General features: G+C 36.4%; 1 protein-coding gene across 2 annotated transcripts in view; it reads left to right on the forward strand.

The window, feature by feature from the left end:
- Nucleotides 1-987: 987 nt before the first annotated feature.
- The window catches only part of FMN2 (formin 2), a 152,997-nt gene continuing 130,282 nt past the window's right edge, over nt 988-23,702 (forward strand). For both annotated transcript variants that reach the window (XM_058020006.1, XM_058020007.1), the window contains exons 1-2: nt 988-2,738; nt 17,777-17,943. In XM_058020006.1, coding sequence (XP_057875989.1) covers nt 1,175-2,738; nt 17,777-17,943 — 1,731 coding nt within the window. In that variant the 5' untranslated portion in view covers nt 988-1,174. The remainder of the gene's footprint in view (nt 2,739-17,776; nt 17,944-23,702) is intronic.

Here is a 23,702-nt window from a genome sequence, read left to right on the forward strand (position 1 = left end):
TGCATTCTCAAGTCCTTTGATTCCTATTTCTGTTATATTAATTCTAAATTTTGAAATGGAAGGAAATGTCTAAAAGTTCAGGAAATGTATTTATGAAATATTGAAGCTTATACATCTAAAGCAAAAATGAAGGAGAAGAAGGAACTGATTAAAACTTTTGAACAAGTTTCCAAAGTAGTAAGGAAGTGTTCCCACCTAAATCAATTATTAAATATGTTGGGTGAAATAGAGGAGTACTTTACTGTATCTTTTTCCTTAGTAGCATTTGAATACTGCTATTTTTCTTGTTTGTTTTATCTTGTTTCATGCCAGATGTTCTTATCAGGGAAAACAATGGTGATATGTTTTAATATTGATGAGCTGATTCCTCCTGGGAATAACAGTATATCTACCTTCTCAGAATACAAATTGTGGGAGGTTTTTTATAGCATAATTATCACAATGCATTGAATTTTGAGTGCAACTCTTTAAAAATGTGGAAAGAACTTTCTGTTTATTATCTTTATTTTAGCTACTTTAAAAGAATGGCTCTTCTTTTAAAATTCTGTATTGTTTTGGTGGCCTTTAAATAGCAAGCATATAAATCACCAGAGGTATTGTGTAATCTGTCAAAGCAGCATATGCCTAAGCACCTTATAAACTATTAAATAATCATAATATTTCTCTTTCCAAGTTTGCTTGTTTATTTGTTTGAGCAGTTGCAGAGTAATTAAAGTAACTCATTTTTTCTCCTTTTTCCCTTCAGGAGCTTGAAGCACTGAAATCATAAATGATTTGTTGACAAGCTGAGCTTGCAATGCAGGCAATAAAAACCGTGGAAAAAGAAGTGACTTTTATAAAGGAAACCCTTTTCACAGAATCCTTCCTGAAGCACCAAGAGTGCAGCAGAAACCCGGCGAGCAGGCAGCTCCAGGAGCAGCAGCCATTGGAAGGAGCTGTCTGCAGCTCTCAGTGCTGCACTGAGCATGTCCCAGCGGAGCCCAGCGCCAGCAGCACATTATGCAAAAGGGCAGCTCCAGCAGATGGGAGAGAGGCACAGCAAGCATTTGCCTCACTTGCATCACCGCCGCCTGCAAACAAACCTGGCTCGCTAGAGGGGATCTCGCCAGCAGGCCAAAGGAATGAAACCCGCGAGCATGGCTTGATTGCCAGAGGTGTTGCACTGCGAAAAATCATGGGGAATCAAGATGGGAAGCTAAAGAAAAATGCAGGTGATGTGCAAGAAGGAGGAGAGGATGCCTCTGGGCCCAAGGATACGGACGGCACAAAGAAGGTATCGGGAGGCAGAAGGGGACTGGGGAAGCATGCAAAGGGAAGCGAATCGGGGAAGAAGAAGGGTAAGTCGGACTCCAGACCCTCTGTGTTTTCGAATCTGAGGATTAGAAAAAATCTGTCCAAGGCTAAAGATGGGAATAGCAGCTCACGGGAGGATGTTTTGGAAAGCCAGGCCCTGCAGCCTGGGGAGCTGGACAGTACTCATTCAATTGTAACCAAAACTCCCGATATAAGCATCTCTGCAGATGAAGGGGGTCTCTCAGACACAGATGTTGAACATTTTGAAATCAGAAATGAAACTGTTCCAGCTGCTGCAGAGACACAGGATGGACAAAGGACCAGCTCTGGCTCTGATACGGATATATACAGTTTCCATTCAGCCGCAGAACAAGAGGATTTGCTTTCTGATATCCAGCAAGCTATTAGACTGCAGCAGCAGCAGCAGCAGGGGGCAATTAACATTGGAACTGAGGACTCTGTCACCAAAACAATGGGCCGACACATGGCTAATTCTCAAGCAACCCCCTTAGATTTTGAACGGTTTTTTTCAGTAACTACCACTGACAAAGAGAGGAGCCCAGACACTGAGGGGGCTTTTCCAGCGACATTGGAAATTGTGGAAAGCGTTCCCGTCTCCTGTGCAGCTGAACGTGAGCCGAAGGAAGTGGTGAATGGCACAGGCTCTCCTGGTAACGGCTTATTTGAAACACAGGAACGTCAGCTACTGACTGAGGAGCAGCCCCTTGCTGGAGTGGATGCTGTAGCCAGTGAGCTACAAGATGGTTTGGATAGAACTGCAGTAGAAAACGGGGCTCAGACACACAGCTCCACAGAACCTTTTCCATCTCCAGTGGCAGAGGCTGAGGCTAAAATTGCTGAAGGGCTGGCTGTTGATTTTCAGGGCTCAGTAATAGAGAGTGATATTTCAGATGCAGGCCATGATCATGCTGCTGAGACTCAGGAAGGGAAACATACTCTGTCAGCCAGTCAAGAGGAGCTGCATAATGGTTTATCCACGGAAATGAAAAATGGCAGTTTGTCCTCTGAAGGAACAGTGGACAGTCCAGTGCTTGGTTCCCGATGTTTTAAGCCCTATCTAATTAATCCCTGTTACATCAAAACCACAACTAGGCAACTGAGTTCTCCTAACCATTCACCTTCTCCCTCTCCATCCCAGAGCCCCCTCTTCACAAGGAGGCAGGAGTCCTTCCACAAAAAGGAAAAAGTCTCAGTCAGGAAGAAGAGGTCTGCTAGTTTGGCAGGTTTGTTCAGTCGCTCTGCAGACTGGACAGAAGAGGTGTCCAATCACAAAAGTGAGATAACAGAGAAGGTGAGCTCTGCAGACTTTTTGGAGAACAAGGGGTTTAGAGAGAAAATTCAAGCAGAAAGAGTGCCTTTGACTCATTCAAGAAAGTCCTCAGGGGTCCAGGCTTCTACGGAGACATTTCCCAATGTCTTTTCAGGTGAGTGATATGTATTAAGAGTTGTTTTGGGTTTTTTTTCTCTTCCCACAACAGCTTTGAAAATATTTTTAAAATACCTTAATTCATTGCATGTAGTACTTCTTGGCCTTGCAATCCAAGGCCTGATCTTACAAACACAGTCACATTTCATCAGCCTGGCAGTACTGCCAGTAAAGGAAGTGCATAACTCTTTGAAGTTTTTCTTTCTACTTGTCTCCTTTGTCTACATCCTGTAGGAAAAGGCTGAATGCCTTAAATTATCCTTGTTGAAAAATGCGAAAAGCTGCACTGTTGTAGGCAGATCAGCTCTCTGCATAAATAGAACTTTCAAATGCAAAGCTTTCTGTAGCCAGGATCCTGTTTGGGGTTTTCTTGTGCTAGGTGCAGTTCTAGTGTACTATAAACACATGAGAGCTGCACCTGGTGTTAAACTAAGGCAATGAGGAGGATTTGCTTAATATAAAAAGGAAAAGGCCATGCTAAGCACAGATGGACAGCACTTCAGAAAGGAACCAATTTCCTCTTCAAAAGGGGGAAGGAGGAGAAGAAAAAAAAAAGTGAATGTATTGAAAGGCAGCAAAACAGGGGAGGAGAAGGGAAACTGGGGGTTGTACAATTTGGTAGCTGTGACAGGCTGCTGCTCAGGCTACATAAGGTGACTCATTCAGTAAATCTTTACCTTGCCTGCTAGGCAGCTTGCATCCTGTCCCTAAGACATGGGAATAGAAAGTTCACAAATGAAGTAGTGTGAGTAGATGCTTATATTTTCCTTCACTCTGAGAGGTGGTTTTCCCTTTCTATTTCCCTCACCTTAAGTTTCTTTCTGAAGGTAATATATTCGTAATTAGGAACACTTCTGCCACATAGGAGGTATGTATACAGAGAAAACTCAGCAGCATATTCCATAGATTTTTCACTTGAGGAACCTGTACAACTAAGAAAACATACCCTAAGAGTACCTGCTATTAGATGAAATCAGATTTTTATTTTAATGAAATTAGTTCTGGATACATGAACACAGCAACCATACACCAGCACAAGGTCTTTGCAAAAAATGTAGTGAGGGGTTTTTTTTGAGGTTTTATGAAAAGCAAACAAAAAAGTATGATTTAGGAAGTAAATAACTGAAATTATTTTCTAGATTCAAATCACAATGCTTTCATTTTTTAGTAGCCTTGAACTAAAATCTCCAATTTCAGTGTAGAAAATCAGAATCCAAAATTTTTAACACAGAAAAAGCCAGCCCCTCTGAGACTAGCCCACTATGAAGTGAGCTGAATATTTTTTTTATTTGCTTTAAATCCCCTTCACCTGTTTCTTAGACTTCATTTTGGACATGCTACCTAATTTTTTCCAGTTTGAGGTGTTCACTACTTTAATAGCATATAAGAAGCACACTGGTTTTATTTGCTATCAACATTTGACAGCGTACAAACAACTGAGAAAATTTTTAATTGCTACATCTATAATTAGACTTTATGGTGGTGCTATGATGGAAATAAGTTGTATATGGCAAACTTTGAGAACATGGTGCTTCTTTTTAGATATCTGTTTTCTGGGAAATAGACTTTTTCACATTTCCTCACAAGGTGTTGATTTACTTTAAAATTTTTGTTTTGGTTTGGGTTTTTTTCCCACCAATGCTTTAGACTGTTATTGTGAAGGGACCGGTGTCCAATGCAACAGTAGTTCTATCTCTTATGGAAATTACAGTGACCCTCATTTGCATGTACATACCAGCTGTCTTTACGAGCAGAGGACAATTATATCTTTCAGTTCATGCAGAAAAGCTTAAAGTGAGGGAACTGGAAATGACTCATCTCTGTTTGGCCATTCACAGTTTGAAAAATGTATTTACAAGCTAAAATTCATTGAGAATTTAAAAATAACAACTAGTGTACAATAAAAAGGGAAAATAAACTTCACATTACTTTTTCCATAAGGTCCTATTGCTGTAAGAGTAGAAAAGCCTCTTAAAAGAAACCTTTCCACACAACAATGATTACAGAAATAATTTTCTTTTCATTTGATATTACTTGTGAAAAATGTATTTTACTTGCATGCATGAGGTATATTGATTTGGGAATTAGCATCAGGCTTTTAGAAATAAGATTCTTTATAGTGGGATAATTCTAGCCTAAAAAACAAAAACAAAGCAAACCGAATCCAAAACAGCTTCTTGCCGACAGCATGAAATCCCATTTTGCTGTGCAGTGACTGCAGTGTTGCTCTGCATTTCCAACTGGAATCAAGTAAAATATTCCACAGCACTTTATCATCGATTTCAATGACAGCAGGTCCTATGCAGATGATTGGCCTACTTTTGCACCATGTTGTGGTTTGGCTGTGTGCCATTTGGTTTTCACAGAGAGCCATATGAACTCTTTAAGACTGTGTTAATGTCAAATGTAGATGGAAGCCAAGTACTTGAATGGCAGAGACTTTGCATATTTTAATTTTGATTTATATAGGAAGAAAAGTACAGTATTTTGAATTCTATGCATGTTTTAGGAAAATGGTATGGACAAGTTTAAGGCCATTCTGTAATTCAGGCATGGATCTATTTCACATTTTATGTGGATAGCTGCATTTGAATTTGTAGTGACAGTAATTACAAGTTCTAGATTACCCAATGCACAGTGGAGCCATGGTTTTTATATGGTGGTCCCAGGAGAGCAAGAGCTCAACAAGAGCTGGTTCTCTCACTTTGGTATGTGGCAGTGAATAATTTGCACTAAAGTGAAGTGAGTATCTGGGTGGGAAAATGAAACTGATGTTTCCAAACATTAACATAACTGAAGTGAAAGGGGCAGCAGACAGATTTAGAAAAAAGTTTGCATTAATTTGAGGTGCAGTGATTGCAGAGGAACTAATAAGGGTGTCTTTTACATAAATTGAATGAGTCGCATCAGCTGCCCCAGATGGTAATTAAACTTGACCCAGACAAACCCATGCCCTTCCTAATCACTGTTGGCTGCTTGTAACACACTTGCTGCATGAAGCTCTTTCAAACAGATATTTTATCTTTAAATTTTTCTTCAGAGATTTATATTTTTTCTGCTCTATCTATAAAGAGGAGGCAAACAAAAAACCCTGGTTACCATAAAACAAAACTTGAAGCCAGTGCTGTGCTTGTGTACTCATGTCTGCTGATTTCTGCTGCTTTATTTTACTTTTGTACTGTGCTAATGCTGTCTTCCCATTTGCAATTGCAGTGCAGTGTCTGCAGGCATGTACCTAGGTTTAGTACAGATAAGTATGTGAAAACTTGAAAAAGTTAGATGAAAGTTTGTTTCTGAGATGCAAAGTAGATCTTTTTAAATGCCTTTTATGGGGCTTAAAAAAAAAGCTCTCTGATTCATGTGATGCTGCCCACAATATGGATTTGTATCTGTCGGCATCCTGAGCAAGACTGTTTATCATGCAGCTGTTATTTAAGATTACTTATGGTTTGCTGTTGCACTGCTGATGTTTGTTAGCAGTAATACAGATGATTCTTTTATCAGATGGGGTGTAGCCTCCTCTAACTGAGGGAGCTGCCCAGCAGCACCCTCCATGTGGTATGTGATCACACGCCACACTGAGTGTTGCTAGCGAGCATCTGAAGGGAAAGATCCTCCTCTTTTTGCCTAGTACACACAAAACTTGGGGTGAGGGGATGACTCCAACACTGCCCTTCAACTGTACTAAATTGCGTTTGAAAATGGGCTGCAATATGTTGTTGAAAGGCTGCTGAGTGCTGATAAGTTACTTTAACAGCAATATGGGATTTGGAGCAACATAAGTAATTCCACTGGAATTCAGTGCTGCCACAGGCTTGTTTTGATGGGATCTCATGATTAATACTTTGATCTTTATCTGGAACTTCATTGGGAGTAGCAGGTTTTGGTCATGAGATTGAGTGGCTCTATCTGCTGGGCAAGCACATTCTGAGCAGAGCCACATTCTGAGGCATCATTGGCAGCCCAGCGTGTCTGGGGTAGGACTGTGGGGTCTTGGTTGTCTGATGGTCTTTTTTGGGGTGCAAAGGGGGAAAGAAAAAGGGGCAATTTATAGCTGAAGTTTGTGCATCTCTATTTGATTCTGAGACACAGTACCACTAGAATATCCATCACACAAGGTGCCTGTCTGGAACTGACCATTCAAGGATGTTGTGTGCTTCAGTGACTTCATTTCTGTGAAGTGAGCAGTGGATTATTTCAGTGGGAATAATTATGTGGAGGCTAAGTTTGATTATATTTCTTGGATCTAATTGTCCTTTATTATTTTTTTTAAATATACATCCCTTTTTAATAGCTTGGGACATCATTGGTCTATTTAAAAAAAAAAAAAAAAAACAAAAACACAAAACTGTGTGTAGAACTTATTTGCAGAAAAAAAAACCCTAAAAAACCTATTTATTGAAACAAGTCCTTTTTTTACTTGTGCTGTTCTAAGGCAAAAAAACCTTGGATTTCAAATGCAACTCTAAGGATATTTTAAGCTGACTGTATATGAAGGACTAAGTTGTGAATACAGGTGATGAAAAACAACTGAAATACTAATTACCCAGGATATTTTGTTTGTTTAGTGTTTTAATCAAGCTCAGGATATGGCCAAGTGTATTCCTTAAGACCTACCTCTGCCAAAATTTCAGCTTACATAAGGAGTAGTGGTGATGAACCCTATATGTGTGGGTGTGGGTGACTGCAGCTCGGGTTATTTTTAGATGCATTTAAAAACATCATTCTGTACCACTTAGCTGGACTGCAAGTTTCCAGAAACTTACTTTTATGCAGGCAGTTGTTCTTTTTTGGGAATGGGGTGAGCTGGTACAAAGGGAACAGGGCAAAAGCAAGCTGTACCAGGAAGGTGATGGACAGATGTTAGGACTTTGCATTGTGTCACTTCATTCCTGCCTCTTGATATGATAATAGAAGGCCGGTTGCATTTCATTAAATGCTTTAGAAAAGGCAGCAAAATGGGCTCAGGAGCTACTATCTTCTCTAAGCAACAGCAGCTTCCTGCATTCCTGCAGTTAATGTAAAGAAAATTAGGGACAATAAGGTGGGCTTTTTTACCTTGAATGAAAAAAGCACCGCTCCTCCTTTTATTTCTGTGTTGCTGCTGTCCAGAATTTTTTCTTTACACTGATGGAAATAGCTAGGCTTTCTGACCAGGAAATGAGTTATGTTTTCTGATGCTAAATCTTGTTTTATCCTCAGATAAATAGTGACCATGACTTTTTTCATCTGTAGTTGCACAGCAGTATAACCATTAAGTAAGTTAGCAATTTTGCAACAGTAAGAAGCAGTGGTTATGAGAGTGTGTGTGTAAACATCATAAGTTGTAAAAGTAAACCTTAATATGTATAAAGCTAAATGTAAACACATAAATATAGAAGAAGTAGATAAATATTGACAATATAATCTTTTTGACATCTTGACATATATAGCTAAGTAGGGGCAGGAAAGCAAATGAGATTTATTGAGACATTCTTATTTGTCAATATAAGTATGAATTTTTTGGTCTCAGGATCTATATAAAAGTTATCAGCAATGCCAGAGCTCTGAACCTGATGTGAATTTGAATCGGGAGAAAACAGAGATAACTTTACTGTGGAACTAGTTACAAAAGACTCCTTTCATTCTAGAGGTCATTTGATGCTGAGATTTGTCTCGGATGTCCCTTGAAGATGCAGAGATAGGATAGGTGTTTCTTTTTCCCTAGTACATACTTTCTTCTTCCTTGCACTGATAAGGAAAAAAAATCACTGTAAGAAAGAAATCTATGCTGTAGTATCAGAATAACTGTCTACCTTAACACATCTTAAAAGTCATGGAAGAAAAGAAAGTGTTTATAAAGAAAAAAAAAAAGAAAATGCCTTTATAAAAGAGTTTGCGTATCCAAGTGCTATTTTGTCATGTAACGATTCAAGAAATAATTTAGGCAGAGAAATCGTTAAGGGAAATATTTGATTACATCAGTGAAAGAACATAAAGCCCCAGTTATAGTGAGAGAGTTGTGTTTCTAGGTTTCCTTCAAATAAAGTTTAGAAGAACATGTCTGCACAAATACATGGATGTGCATGTCTAGTTTTTCATTTTTGTGGAATGTAGTTCTAATTTTCTGCTTTTGCCCTTTCTTCATCTAACTGTTGTTTGTTTATGGATACAAAGAAGAGCTTTGTTGTACATCTTGATAAATATTAAAAATCAGTTATTAAATTTGGAGATTAGCAGCCCTTGGGAACACAGGTCATGGAAGAGAAAGAAAGCTAGGCATGCCTGGGAACTATTGAGTAGTTTGAACGAAATGTGTTATTTGTGTCTCACTTTAAAGACCGCCAGTTTGGTTGAGTTCATTTGTGTCTTGTGACTTTTGGCTGCTTGAGCTTGAGAATTTACTTCTAAGGTAGAGATAGGCCAGATTGTATTATATATGGAATAAAGTTTTACAAAATTGGGTTGTAAGGAATAGTCTCCATCAGGTTAGACTGACAAAAGATGCTGTTAGTAATAGATGCTCAAAAAGACATCAGAGGAGCTTCTTACTTTAAAAGAGCTAGACAGTAAGCATTGTGGCTTTCCAGCAGTCTGTGAGAACCTGGCATAGACTACTGCCTTCACATCACAAATCACCACAGAAACTAAAAGGGTAAAGAGACAGAATTAAATACTTGCTGAGAGGAAGCTAAGTACCTGGAAAACACAATATGAAATTTGCCAAAGATGCATATGGTGCCTAAAAGATTTGGTAGACAGACACATATAGGTTCTCCTTCATATAAATTGGTGTAATTAGGGAAGGTTTAAAAATGTACCTCTGTAAGCTGCAATAGTACTGCATGCCTGAAGAGAAATCATGTGGAGGGAGACATGTCATTTCATATTGGGGTGGGGGAACATGTTGTTCATATTTTTAGAAAGGCATCTTGTCCTCCATGCCACTGCTATAGCATAATTGAGGAATTTTCTGGTATTTAACAATAATTTTAAATTCTTCAGCTTCTGAAATTTGCTATATGAAAACTTCTGAAAAAGGTGTTCTTACTTTTTCCTATATATGTCACTAAATGACATCCATAAATGATATATAGCAAAAGGTAGGGATAAAAGAATAGTTTTACATTCCATCTCAGCTTATCCTGTTATACATATGTCATATGTAAAAAAATTCACTGTGGGGGAAAGGTGTAAAATCTTAGTCACCATGGAAGCAAAATTTCAAGGAGCTTATGTTTGAGTTAGGGAGACAGAGTGCTTCACAAACTTGCTAATCTGGAAGAATGCTGAAAGCACTGTGACAGTCTCTCACAAATATTTTAATATATTTTGAAGCTCTGGTGATGGCAAAGCTATGATATCTGCTTTTTATAAAAAGTAAGATGTTGTTATTGCAAATAATCAGGCCAGTTTTATCTTGTTTTTGACTGCAGCAGCAAGCAAGTCTTTGGAACAAGTCTTGAAGGAGGAAATGATAAGATATAATTAACTGCTGAGTATATAACAAAAGGGTAAAGAAAACCAACAAAATGCAGCATGGTTTTAGCAAAGATCAATAAGACTACATTGATAACATTTTATTTACAGCTGCTTTCTAGACAACACAAGAGTGGTAAGAAGGCGTTCATCTGCATTTCCATATATAATGGTAACACTGCAAATCATTTAGCCAAAGAAGAGAAGTCCTTGTGATTTTAGATAAGGGACTCTGTTACTTCACTGCCACCAGAGGAACTGTGTCATTTTGGCCTGCTCCCCCCTAGTGTTGTGATTGATGGGCTCAGTCAGGCTGTGGAAAGTATATTACATAATTAACACAAGATCAGACCTACGTCCTCACCTTTGTCCTGGCCATGGCACTTGTAGGGCTTGATATTTTTACTGCCAAGTAAAATTTTCATTCTATGCCTGTCTTTCTATATTATGACACAAATTTCAAAATTAGTTACTGACCTTAGGATTTCATTCATCAGGATGAAGGTCTGCATTAATTAGATTTTCACATGCTTTCTAGCATGATTTGTGGAAATACAGTATCTGTTTAAGTAATCTTATAATAGACCACTGGGTTATATGCTGAAATTGGTGGTGTTGTCATGTCTCATAGTCAGCACAAATGAACAGGTTGTTTTAAAATACAGCTGCTTGGCTCAGTCAAGAACTATAGATCAAGGAGGCGATGTGGGGTTTTTTGAAAACTGTAACATCTTTTCCAGTGTGAATTTTTACTTCCTTAATTCAGTGATCTGTCTTTTTCACCTTTAATTTTGGAGAATCCTTTTTTTCAAATTTTGTCAGACTTCTGCTTTTTCCATCAGGGCATTTCTGGAAGAATTTCAGGGCCATTTTGCTGAGGTGCTACTTTTGCCCTGCATGCACCTGGGAGCAGTGGCAGGATTCTCTTCCAGTGGCAGCTAATGCCCTTGCTTCCAAAAGGGAGCATGCACACTTGCTCCTTAGCTCTCTTTGGGATGTTTCAAGCACTTGAAGCTGTTAGAATTATATGATTCCCTCTCTTTTTCTGTGTAAGATGTTGCTTATTCTTAGCTGAGTTGAAATCTCACAGTTTATACACTTATTAAAGCTGTCTTGCACAATCCAGAATCTGTTTAAATTTTTAGTGATAAATGTAAGGCTAAAGTAAAGGAAAAAAAACCTACTTGCTTGAGTTGCACAGGAGTTGATGTACTCTGGTCTTATCCTTAGAGCTAGTGAAGAGTTACATGGAAAATTTTTAATACTAAACAAAGATACTATGAGAGATAGGACATTGTAAAAGGAGTGAGATTAAGATGCCAAGAAATTCAGACAACTTGGCAAAAGTAAAGCATAGTGTTTACTGTGACAATCAAGTACAGGACTGAGAAATGTAAAACTAATTGATAGTGTTATTCTAGTTGTTTGAATAGTCTATGAATCGATCCAATCAATACATTATTCTCTGTAATTTAATAAATAGATATTTCTGACTTTGAAACTGTGTGTAGGCAGCCATAGAAAACTGTGGGAATGAGGGAGATAATGTTGATATGTCTTTTTTTCTTAATTGTCAGGCTTAGACAGGCTTTCTACTTTGACTTCTGAATGTAAGATGATGTGTGGGTTTAGTTCATAGCATCCATGTGAACATAGCCAGGAAATCTGGAGGAGGAACATCAGAGAAGGAAGGACAATCTTCTTTGGTGTTTCCACATATCGTTAACTTGATTAACATTCTAAATACTAAAGCATAATATATAAATATGAAGAAATAGTATTTTATACATAATATTGAAATATACAGTAGAAATATATAAAGATATCCATATATATCATCTATGGGCTTTTCCCCCCTTAGAAACATAGGCTTCTGTACAATCAGTGAAAGAAGAGATCAACTATCACATGGATAATAAGAACAAAAGGAAATATATTTGACAGTATTATAGCAATGTGTGCCCTAACCCTAGACCTTGACCAATTTCATTATATTTAAAGTTTATGCTGCCTAGAAATTATAGACTTTAAAATGTATTTTATTTTGTGTTTATTCAAAGCAGAAGGCTTTTTTTTTTCTTTTTGTTATGAAACAATATTGTGCAGAGGCTGTTGCTTACTAGATTTTCCATGTTTTATGTAACCAGGCTGTCAGAAATACATCACATGATTTTAGAAAAGTATCTGTCAATAAAAATTCAATCCCTTAAAAAAAATTAAAAAAAGAAAAAAACCCAGAAAAGAGAAAACAAAACAGCTAAAGCAACCTCACAGGATGAGTCATCTAGAACAGTTTTCCAATTTAAATCAGAAGAGGATTAGAAATTCTGCAGTGAAAAAGAACAATAAATGAAGTTTCTAATCCTGGAATTTTGGGTGTAATCTCCCAGGTCAGTCTTCAGGCAAATAACAGACAAAACTAAATTGCTTCTTTTGTACTGCAAATGCATATTTAATATGCTGTTATACAGTACTTGGACTTATCATCTGAAGAAAAGTCAGCAAGAATACCAATTTCTGTTTTCATTCTGCACATTCCCAGGTTTCATGTGCATCTTGGAAAGCCTCTTCTTTCTCAGCAATCATGTGTTGCATGTTATATTTAGGCTGAGTGGTATAGGCTAGCTGAAAAACTGGAAATTTGAAAAGATTTTGAAATTAAATAAAAACGTTAAAGCATTTCAATACTTTTTTGTCACTGAGATAACAATTTTATATGTAAAATATTATTATGCTTGAAATATTTGAGACCTGGTAAAGTACACTGAACAGCAAAAGGGTGAAAACGGAGTTTAACTGATTTGCCCTGAAAAATTGTTCGTTAAGATTTTGCTGTACAGTTTGAGTGAATACAATGAATGGGTGCATATGTACGGAAAATTTTAAGAAATTGCATGTAGTTGCGATTGCTATCTCAGCTAAAAATATGAACATCTTTACAGTATTTTTGTCTCTCTGACATGTTTGTCCTCTTCTGGTATTCTGGGGCATGTTTGGTGCTGCACTGTTCAGGTGCTGTGCCAGATGACTGAGGCCTGAGTTAGCTGCCACATTGCTGGCAGCATACATAGAAAAGGAGATAGAAAAAGAATTGGAATGAAGGAATAATTTAGACTAATATTGAACAGCAGATAGCTGAAGTACAGCATTTCCTAATTTTTGAATGCAACTCCTTTTTTTTCGCCTCCTATTTTCTCTCTCTCTTTTTAGTTTGGTGTTCATTGTTTCTTGTTAGTCTTTGTTTGCAAAACTATTTTCATAATTGAAATCCTTTCTAAATGAGAAACTGTAAGAAGACTACAATTGTCTTTTCACATTTTGCAAGACTAAAAGAAAATATTTTAAATCGAAATTCACTATTTTGTCTACTTCTTCTTCCTTTTCCTTTATTTCTTGTACTGTTTCCTAAAAATAGAGCAAGGCCTATGGCACATTTGGCTTCAAAGCTTATAAAATCGCTTTGCAGTGTGAGCATTTCTGATCTTACTAAAATGGACAAAAGAAGAGTAAACGGGAAAAGGAATCAAGCAGATTTCAGCATTTAAAGATGTGAGTAATATGTACGTAGCTAGGTCTTGAGGTGACTGAATAAGGGTGTTCAGAACTCGTGCTATACTGAAGCCATTCACTTTGCATTAGGAACAATAAAAATAGAAAGTCTGCAGTGTGTGTGTAGGTTAAGATGTACTGATGCAGCTGCTGTGTCAATGGTGCAAGTGTGGTGTAGTGCTCTGGCTTTTTGGAGAGGCAGTCACTGAGACTGGCAGAAGGGGGAGCTTTCGGAGTACAACTCATTTTGATCATTAGTCTCAACTGGTGCTCACTACCAGCTGTGCTCCTGGGCTTTTGGAAATCCAGCATAAGGAGGATAGAAGAACATCTTTAAAGATAAATGTGAGGCTATAACAGCAAGATCCTCAGGGAAGCATTATTGCAAGCTCTGCTGCAGCACAGTGCCTCAGTGTGCACGTTTTCAGTAAGACTGTGAGTATGATTACTCCAGTTTTTTTTCCTATTTTCATTTCCATTCTTGTCTCTTCCTCCCCTTGATAATTAGGCAAATTCAAAGCTAACAACATTTTTATGGTATTGCTGCTTTTTAAGGATTTTGTTGCTCACCTTGTAGCTCTTTGAAGGGCTTGTCTTCTGAGCATATCAAAGATCTATAAGGTGAATTCATTGAGTCAGGATTTGCTTGTACTTCTCCATGGACAATGCTGACCACTCTTTTACCCACCTTTTTCATACAGGGAGACAGTATGAAAGGAAACAATACTGGAACATGTGAATTTTCATTCAGTAGTGAATAGATTACATATCCTACAGAGATGGCTTTCGTGAACAGTGGTGTTCAATTCTTGATCAGAGGGATTGGATGAGGACCTGTTGTGTCATAGTGGAGGAGACAAGATCAATAGCGCTTCATCTTCATGGGAGTAGGAGAAAGAGGCAGGTCATCTAGACGTGGAGAATAAGGAACTTGGAAACTGAGCCAGAAGATTCTTGCTGAGTCACAATAGCAAATTATAACAAAATATACACAGAAGTCCAGAATACCTGATACTTAATCTCATCTTCTGATTCTTTTAGTTGATTAATTGTGTAATTCTTTGCAACAGAAGAAAAATGAAAGTATTTTTATTCCTCACTGGGGTATAATAAGCTATTCTAAGCTCCTAAAATATATCTTCTGAGTTTATAGTCATCTTACTTCCTGAAGATTTTTGGCAGGGTGCTCAGAATGCTTATTTGATCTAAAGCTGAAGTTCTTGTCTAATTCTAAATTTAGTATGCTTCCCATGCTTTGCCAAAATAATTAGGGGAAAGGTAAGAATTGGGTTCAATAACTTAGTGACTTGGGATTTCTAGGAAGAAATGTTTTAAATGTGAGCAGTGGCAATTTAACCTCTTAGGGGAAAAAAGAGATCTCAGAGACCTTGGGTTTAATTTTTACTGGTTCCATAGCAGGTGAAGGCAGTCAAGAGAAATTTTTTGCCATTCCATTTCAACTCATAGCAGAAATCAGCCGATCATCTAATAATTATAAAATTACAAATAATTTAATTGTTCCAGATTATTTGCAAACATCTTCACCTCCAGAAGTTATTACTTCATGTATTTACCTCATGAATGATTAAGGTGTCTGAGGCCAAAAGCTGTTGCTGGTGCCTTTTAGTTATAAACTAACAATGTAAAATTGTAGTTAAAAGTCTTTTAGTTGACTGAAATTTAGCCTGAAATCAGTTTAAATCAAATTTTAATTCTTTTAGGTTAAGAAGTAGTTGCTAACATAATGAAATAATTTTACAATCTTATTTATTCCAAGACTTATTCATGCTCAGGTGGGCAAAATGATATAATTTCTCTTATCATAATCTGAGTTAATTAAATTCATTAATGACTTTTTTTATATACATATACTTATTTTCTGTTGTTTGAATAATAAATTTTTTTAGAAAATAGTTTAAAATTACTATGAAAATTAAACTGCAATTGAATAGCAATTAAGTTTCTGAACAATGTATTTGAACCTGAGCAACACAGTTAAATGTTATAAAAATTAGCAAAAGACTGGGTGAATTAAGGGGAGAAAAGCTACATATCCTGTTTTGTAATTTATACATATTTTTCCTGCTAATTAGGTGAAAGCAAAAGGAAGGGGCTATTCTTTTTCTGAATATGCAGGAGACAACTCTTTAAACATGACAAGCTTATTTAAATGTTGAAATGTCCAGGGGAAGAAAAAAAAGAGGAAATTTATCAAGTCTGATACTTAGTAGTCATGGATAACATTTCAATATATTGCATGGCATGCAGAAATGTGTCATTTTCTTGTATAATTCTTTCTTTCTGGGTGTGAGCAAAGTGATCCTCTGTGGTCAGCAAGAAAGATGCCTTGAACTAATAAATTATATTAAAGAATTAACAGCTGAACTCTGATAGAGGGATATGTTGATTAAGCAGTTTTGTTGGCATTGCATTTTAGGTGGTGCAGCCAAGAAACAGAAGCAATCGAACTGTCAAACGTAACAAAATTTATGTCTTGTAAAAGTTTATCTCATAGCTTATCTCCTGTTTTATTCCCTTGAATGTATTATATTTTGTCTAATAAAGGTCTAGCAAACTTGGACTAATAATCAGATAATTATCAGATCTTCAGATGTGGAGAAGAAAATCTTAGAAACAACTTCCAACATTTTAATGCATTGTTTATTTTAGTGTATTGCCACATTAAATTAAAATTTACAGTGATTTCTAGCCAAATGTGACTTACAGAATCCTTTTAAAATTTCTTCCAGATGTTTAAAAGAAAAACCTTTTTAGTATGTTCAGAAAGCCTGGGAAAATTTACATTTTGAACAAAGTTAATGTTCAATCAGAAATCTTGCATGCAAAAACCAGTAGAATTGTAATTATCAATGATTTTTTTTATTATGCTAAATTACACTAAAATGCTTTCTTAACAGTTTTGGGTTTTGTTTGTTTTTTTTTTCTTTTTAATAACTTTGGCTTTGAATGAGTGGCTGGAAAAAACAGGCTATAGAACTTATTTAGGTACAAGCTGTATTCCCAGCTAGTTTATACTCAAACATGAAATTAACTTTATTACTCCATTTGTGTTTTCTTTTTCAGTAGATCTATATTTCATCTCTTTATCCATATCATGTAAATCTGAATTTTGACATCTTTTTACATCTGACATTTTAGAGCTTAAGCAATTTAATATTCTTACTGTGTAGATTTTACTGCAACCTGCGTATGCAACTATTTTTTATAGTCTATTTCTGGCTAAATTCACAAAGCATTGTCATATTTCAAACCACTAAGATTTTCTCCTCTTATATATTATATAACATATGCTTTCCTTTCATTTTCTGGTTGGATAACAAAAGAAAACACTTTGGTAATGAAATCTGGCCCTATAAGAAGAATAAGTATCTTCTTGCTCTTTATAAGCTTCTCTTCTCTGAATTGCTGCTTGTGACACTGCATTTTAGTTTGGAGCACTCTACCACTCTGGAGCTGTATACAACACAATTTTACACAGAATATTTATGAGAGTTTTTTGTCACTATTCTTTTATTGAGTTTCTCCAAAGAAACAGAGCAAAATTTCACAAAGACTATTACAATTTTATGATTCAAAAAACAAGGGCTCATTCCAGGAGTTGACAGCCTAAACTCTGCATTAACTTTGTGTGACATATTTGGAAGAAGTTATTTCATCTCTTGCTAATGTCTTGATTTTCTCTTCAGAAAAATTTTATAGGAAACTGATGCTACAATAACAAGTCATGGATTTTTGTTCATGCTTTACAGTGCAGTGGCACATATAATGTATACATACTTTTCTTGAAAATTTTCTTGATCCTAATTAATCAGGTTCCAGAGCACTTACAATCATTATGTAGAAATGTTTTATATTGAAGACTTACTATCAGACACATTTCTTAAGAATATTTTTATTTAATATTTTTTACTTCTAATAATTCAAGTTTTCAATACACATTGTAATGCCTAAATACTCGTGTCCTGCGTGTAGCTACAAATTCTTATTGCTCTCTCATCACCTTGGCAGGACGAACTCTGCTGGAAAAGCTCTTCAGCCAGCAGGAAAATGCACCACAAGAAGAAGCAGAAAAGCTCTGTTCTCGCATTATTGCAATGGGTCTTTTGCTTCCATTCACTGACTGCTTCAGAGAGCCATGTAACCAGAGTGCCAAGCAAAGCACACCCACGTTTGATGTAAGTACTGAAAAAGTTGTCTTTTGTCTCTTTTTTTAAAGCAGGACATGATTTTCTAATAGTTTATCCTTCTTGAAAGAATTTGGTTTGTCATTTTAATGAAAATTGCCCTTAGGAGAGTGACCAGCTCTTTTTCTCTGCTAAGGTATGTACGCTTTTGTATCCACATCAGCAAGTTCTCCTAGAACTTGATTTCATAACTTTTTAACTCATATCTTAGTCTGTCCTTCATTTGCAGTTTTCATTGTTGTCTTCTTTGAATCCAAGCAGTCAGTATGACTACCAAGATTTCCATCAATAGCTGCTTCACCAAAAAATATAAATCAATGGATAACCAGAAAACAGCATGTCGCAAAATTTCACAGAACTCAAACTGGATGTCTATGCTAGGTTTTGGGTTTTTTTTCCCCCCTGAAATACTTTTGATACAAAATAGTGCAGAGGTCAATGCAAATATGCTGGCATTCTGGCTATAGTGTTATCTGTACCTGTGGGCTATCTGGCCAGGTGTTTGCCTACTGTTACAAACCTGGGTGTAGACATTACCTTACATACTTTTCCTTTCTCTTGGATAATTAATTCAACATTAGGATCATCTTGTTGTAAGGTATGGCACCTAATACCATTTTATGTGGCTAAAGATAATTAGGTTTTTTTCTCTCTACTAATTAACTTCACAATAGTATACAAATATTAACTTATCTACTTAATGTCTTGCTGATATAGTTAAGATCATCCCTACTCTACACATTAAGCTGAAGTTTGGTTACAAACACTCAAAAAAAAAATGGCATAGATATGAGAACATGATTACTTCTTAACTCTTTAAATCTTTCCTGAAGAATAGTTTTACACAACTGGAAAAGGGATAACTGTGAGAATAAATTATTTCCACTGAATTCTTATACAAGCATTCCTAAATAACCTAGTTAATCTACAAAGTTCTCTAACAATATCTTTGTTTTATGTTTTGACTTTGGTGTTACTTTTTGTTTTTCTTTAAGATGCAACATTTGAGGCATTTTTTTTAACGGGTTTTTGAAATTATTTGGAAAATGCAGTTAAACTATAAAACTGAGGTTACTCAGGCAACTTAAAATCACGCAGCATTTGAAAGTGCTCATGGTTAAATATACTCATAAAAGTTACTAGAATAGACAAGTTTCTTATTTTTCAGGTCATTTAAAACAGTCGGTAGTGTTTTCCACTCTCCTGCTGTTACCATATATCCAGCAATTTCCTATAGATTATTGCACACCACATTTTAAAAAAGCTTCTCTTGCATTCTAAATAGATTTTTTCTCAAATTCAAAGTTTGCAAATAAACAGAAAATACTCTTTTTTAAAACTGATATACCATGCTTTTCCTGAGTAACAGATATTTTAGTTATCTTTTGTTTAACACATCCAAATAGAGGGACATCGTAGTAGCCGAGTGCCACGTCAACCATCTGTCAAGGTCAGGAATTTAAGATGTTGCTGGATTAGCAGCGATCTTAATGTGGCTCAGTCTATCAGTAAACCACAAATGTCACAGTTTCTGTGACTATTTTTCTGTATAAATCCCCTAAATAGATCACACTCTTGGTAGAACACACAATATCAGAAGTGGTGTACGGCCCTGTTATGTAACCAGGAGTTCATCATACTTCAAAGGAGCATACAGCTGTCTTGAGCACCAGATATCCATAATTGAATTCCATGTGGTGCAGAGCTGAGAGCTGCTGATGCAGAGTTTTGGAATATGTTCCTACTCCAGCCTTGCTGACCCAGGACAGTACAGGAACACCTATCAGTTTATTCATTACGTGTTATCCGAAACAAAAATATCTAGAAATTTCAGTATAAATTGTAATGGCTGAAAACTTGAAAATTGGGCATCACCTTGCTTCTTAGAGTAAGTTTAAAGTATTTTACAGGAATAAATGCTAATTGTTAGGTTAGGGAATTAAATAGCTTGAAAAAAATTATGGTGATGCTGAATATTACTTTGAAAAGGACATGTAAGGTTGGTTAGTTGTGTCCTCTCTTGCATCTCTCTCCATGTGGGTACTTTTGAGTTTTTTCCTATTCATATTTTTCCTGTTTGTTTGTTTGCATTTTTTAAATTCATTAGAGCAAAACTTTATTGTTGACCTAACACCTTGTTTTAAAGACTTAGGAATCAGGACTTAATTAAGGACTAGCCTTAATACCTAAATTTCACCCATCTAGAATTAAGACGTACATCTTTGACTTTACTCCAAAATTAGGAGCAGAACCAGACCCATATTCTTAGTTCATCTCTGAGTTCATCAGACCCCTAGTTCAGTTTTGCATTGCCTCCAGTTTGGCTGATATCCTTTTCACTTAGCTGAAACTGCCCTCAGCAAAGCTCCTGTAGCCCTGGCCTGGTCCCTGCCACCTGGCTGGCCTGCCTTCCTCCTTCTTGAAGGTGCTTCCATGGTGGTTGCCTGTTCCTTACTGTTGCTTCTTTGCCTCTCTTGATTTTCATCTTAGTCTGGTGCTTGTAAAGTCTCTTAGGTCACTCTTTCAGAATATATATATTTTTTTGCAGAATTTCCAATACGTTTTCCACTGAAACCCATCTTTGAATCCTTTTCTCCTTTTGTGAATTACTCCTTGTATTTCTGAACTTCAAAGTACTATTTTTTAAATTGAATAAAATCCATGATTCCCTTCTTGCTTTAGTGTGGTCCCACAGACTTCATTTTGTGAAGATGTTAGGTTACAGTTTATGAAAACAATTAAGTAAGTTTTGTTCACTCTATGATCTATTGCTCATGGCTTGAGATGAATATAAACAGATTATTGAAAAGTCCTATTCTCTCCCTCTGATGGTCTTTTCTGGATGACCTCTAGAATTTAATTTAACATGGATAATGCTGAAATCTCTTGAAATATTTGCAATTGCACATTTTGATTATATTCTTATTTTCTTTATTATTCATGCCTGCTGGTCACCTCTACTTCTCCCTCTCTTAGAAATGTTTATCCAAATCTTGTGTCTTTCTCAGTAATGCAAGAGATCTGGTTTGCTTTTTTAGTCCCAAGATATTCCAGGATTCAGTGTAAGCTATTAAAAAATAGTACAAGCCCTCTTTTTGATTTCACTTTGGATCATATTTCTTTCTCTTCCTTTTTGTCTGGCTGCAATTAAGCAGTGCATTAAAAGTAAAGACAACTTTCACAGCTCTTAGTTTCTTGGGCTAGTTTTATAATGGCTCCTAGAATTCAGTTTAATTTAAATTCTTGGCATTTGTGTCTCAGGTGTACACTATGGTTTGTGGATGTGATGCTTACGCCTTTTTTCATATATGGTAAACATGAAGGATCAACAAATGCTTAATTAGAGCACAAACCTTTAGAGGATCATCAGCTGTCACCACATTTATGCTGAGGATAGTGTCCAGTTTCCAAAGGCTTTTATATTACTCAAGTCTTTTAATGATGATTGGAGATGACATGTTCATGAAGTATCTCTAAACTTTTTGTCAAATTAGCCCAAAGAACAGAAATTTTAGAACTGTTTTAATAACTTATAAGAAAACTTGCATGTTCAATCTTGGCCTGTTTTATCAATTTTCTTTTGAAACAGCTGATGGCAGTTGCCCAGAATAAAAGATTAGTCTGAAAAATACAAGTTGAATAAAGCTTTAAAAGTAATGTAAATAGACGAGGACTGGTGTTTTTAAGATTTAGCTGTTAAGAGGCAAAGGAAGCTTTTGTCATTGCTCTTCCTACCTACTCCTACAATGTAAAGAGTATCTTAGAGTAAGTAAATGTTCAGTGGTAGGTTCTCTGTCTAGACATAGCTGCCCTTACTGCTAGTTTCCCGTTTGCAAGGGAGGCTGCTAATTATTGCTTCATTTATGTCATGGCAACTTACTCATCAGGCTATCTTTAGTCTTTCATGCTTCTGCTAGTATTTTATAAAACAAAAACAGGGAGTTTAACTAAAAAATAAAGTGAGCAAGTAAATGGGCAACCTAGAAAGATAGATTATTAAAAGCCTACAGAAAGCGTGTTCTCTGAAAAAATTGCTTCCCTTTTGAATGGCTATTGCCTTTTGAATTTCTCCCTTTTCAGCAGTTGTGACTTATTCAAGAGGGTTTCTAAAGATTCAAATAAAACAAAATATCCTCTGAGTGAATGATATGCAAGACATTAATGCCTTGTGAAAAAGTCTTCCATTCATAAACCATAGAATCATGGAATTGTTAAGGTGTGCAAAGACCTCTAAGATCATCAGGTCCAACCTTTAACCCAGCACCACCATGTTCACCATTAAAGCGTATTCCCAAGTGCCACATCAATATTCCTTTTGAACACTTCCAGGTATGGTAATTCCACCACTTCCCTGGGCAGCCTCTTCAATGCCTGACTACCCTTTCAATGGAGAAATCCTACCTTATACCCAATCCAAACCTCCCCTGGTGCAGCTTGAGGCTTTTGCCCCTTGTCTTGTTATTTGCCACTGTGATAGCTACCTACCTTCCTATATGTAGTGCAGCTGTAGTATTAAGCTTTTTAGCATGCTACATCTGTTATCTTAGTAGAGTAAAATAATCCTGAAATTGACATGTCTACAGGGTGCATCTTTGGCAAGAATGTAACAATGGGCAAGTCTTTTCTTCCGATTGGAGGATCACAGTCTTTAATAAGTAGAGCTCTCATTTGCTTAGCTCCTCTCTTAATAATCACCTAAGGTATAAGATAACTATCTTTAGAGAGTCATCAGTAATGTGTATAAATTATAAATATTTTCATGAGCATTTAAACTGTTCATAACAAGGAAGAATCTGGCATTTTCCTATCAATATGAGGCAACCTTTTTTAATATCTCAGTGCTAAGAAATACTGACAGTACTTGATGTTTGAATTTTATCCAGTTGTTGCAATTAACACACACTGTGGATGTGTAATCCCTACTTATGACTTCCTGCTTCAGGTTTTTCAGTTCACCTGGTATAGTCTTAAGCTCTGGGCAGTTTTTTCTTTCATAGAAAATTCCTACTTTTCTTCTGACAGACTTTTCAAGTAACTTTGTGCTGTCTCTGAGCATTAGGTTTAAAACACCTAAATTCTGAATGAAAAATTATTTTGTGATAGGGGCTTTCTTTTATAATTTTGTAAGTGCTTTTGAAAAGAAAACTGAGCATACCTTAATATTCATAATGAATTCCTTTGTTTGAAGAACTTAATCTCTATTTCACACTGAAGGGTCCAGTAATGACTACTTTTCAAGGGGCACTAAAAAAATATCATCTCCTTTCATCTTTCTTTGTTTGTGATTTGATTTTGACTCAGCTATATCTCTGCATCTCTTTTCAGTGCTTCTATTTAATGCTGTTACTCAGTTGAGTACAGCTGTTAATGCCTTCTTGATTTATTAACAGTTTCAATACATGCTATAATGAAAGGGCTAAATAAAGTCCTCTGGCTGGTATCTTTTTTTGCTGTATTATGATGTGATTTTATACAGTCATGTTTGACAGTTTGGGATAGGCACTTCCCCTTGTGCCATTTGCAGTTATGATGCCTGACTAGGCTGTCATCTGTTTCTGAAATAATGCTTCCCCAAGGAAGCAGAGAGACGGACAGCATGAATGGAAAATGCTGCAAAAAATGGCTGTTTTCCTATTATCTCCTGGCCACCTGTGGCGATGCAAATTCTTTCTAAGGAAATAAAGACACTGCTTTCTTTCTGCTGAGTAGGAGCAGATGGTGGGACTTTGCAAGTCGGAAGGAAGAGAAAT

Source organism: Melospiza georgiana, chromosome 3 (genome assembly GCF_028018845.1).
Source record: "Melospiza georgiana isolate bMelGeo1 chromosome 3, bMelGeo1.pri, whole genome shotgun sequence".
In the NCBI taxonomy this organism is placed as follows: Eukaryota; Metazoa; Chordata; class Aves; order Passeriformes; family Passerellidae; genus Melospiza; species Melospiza georgiana.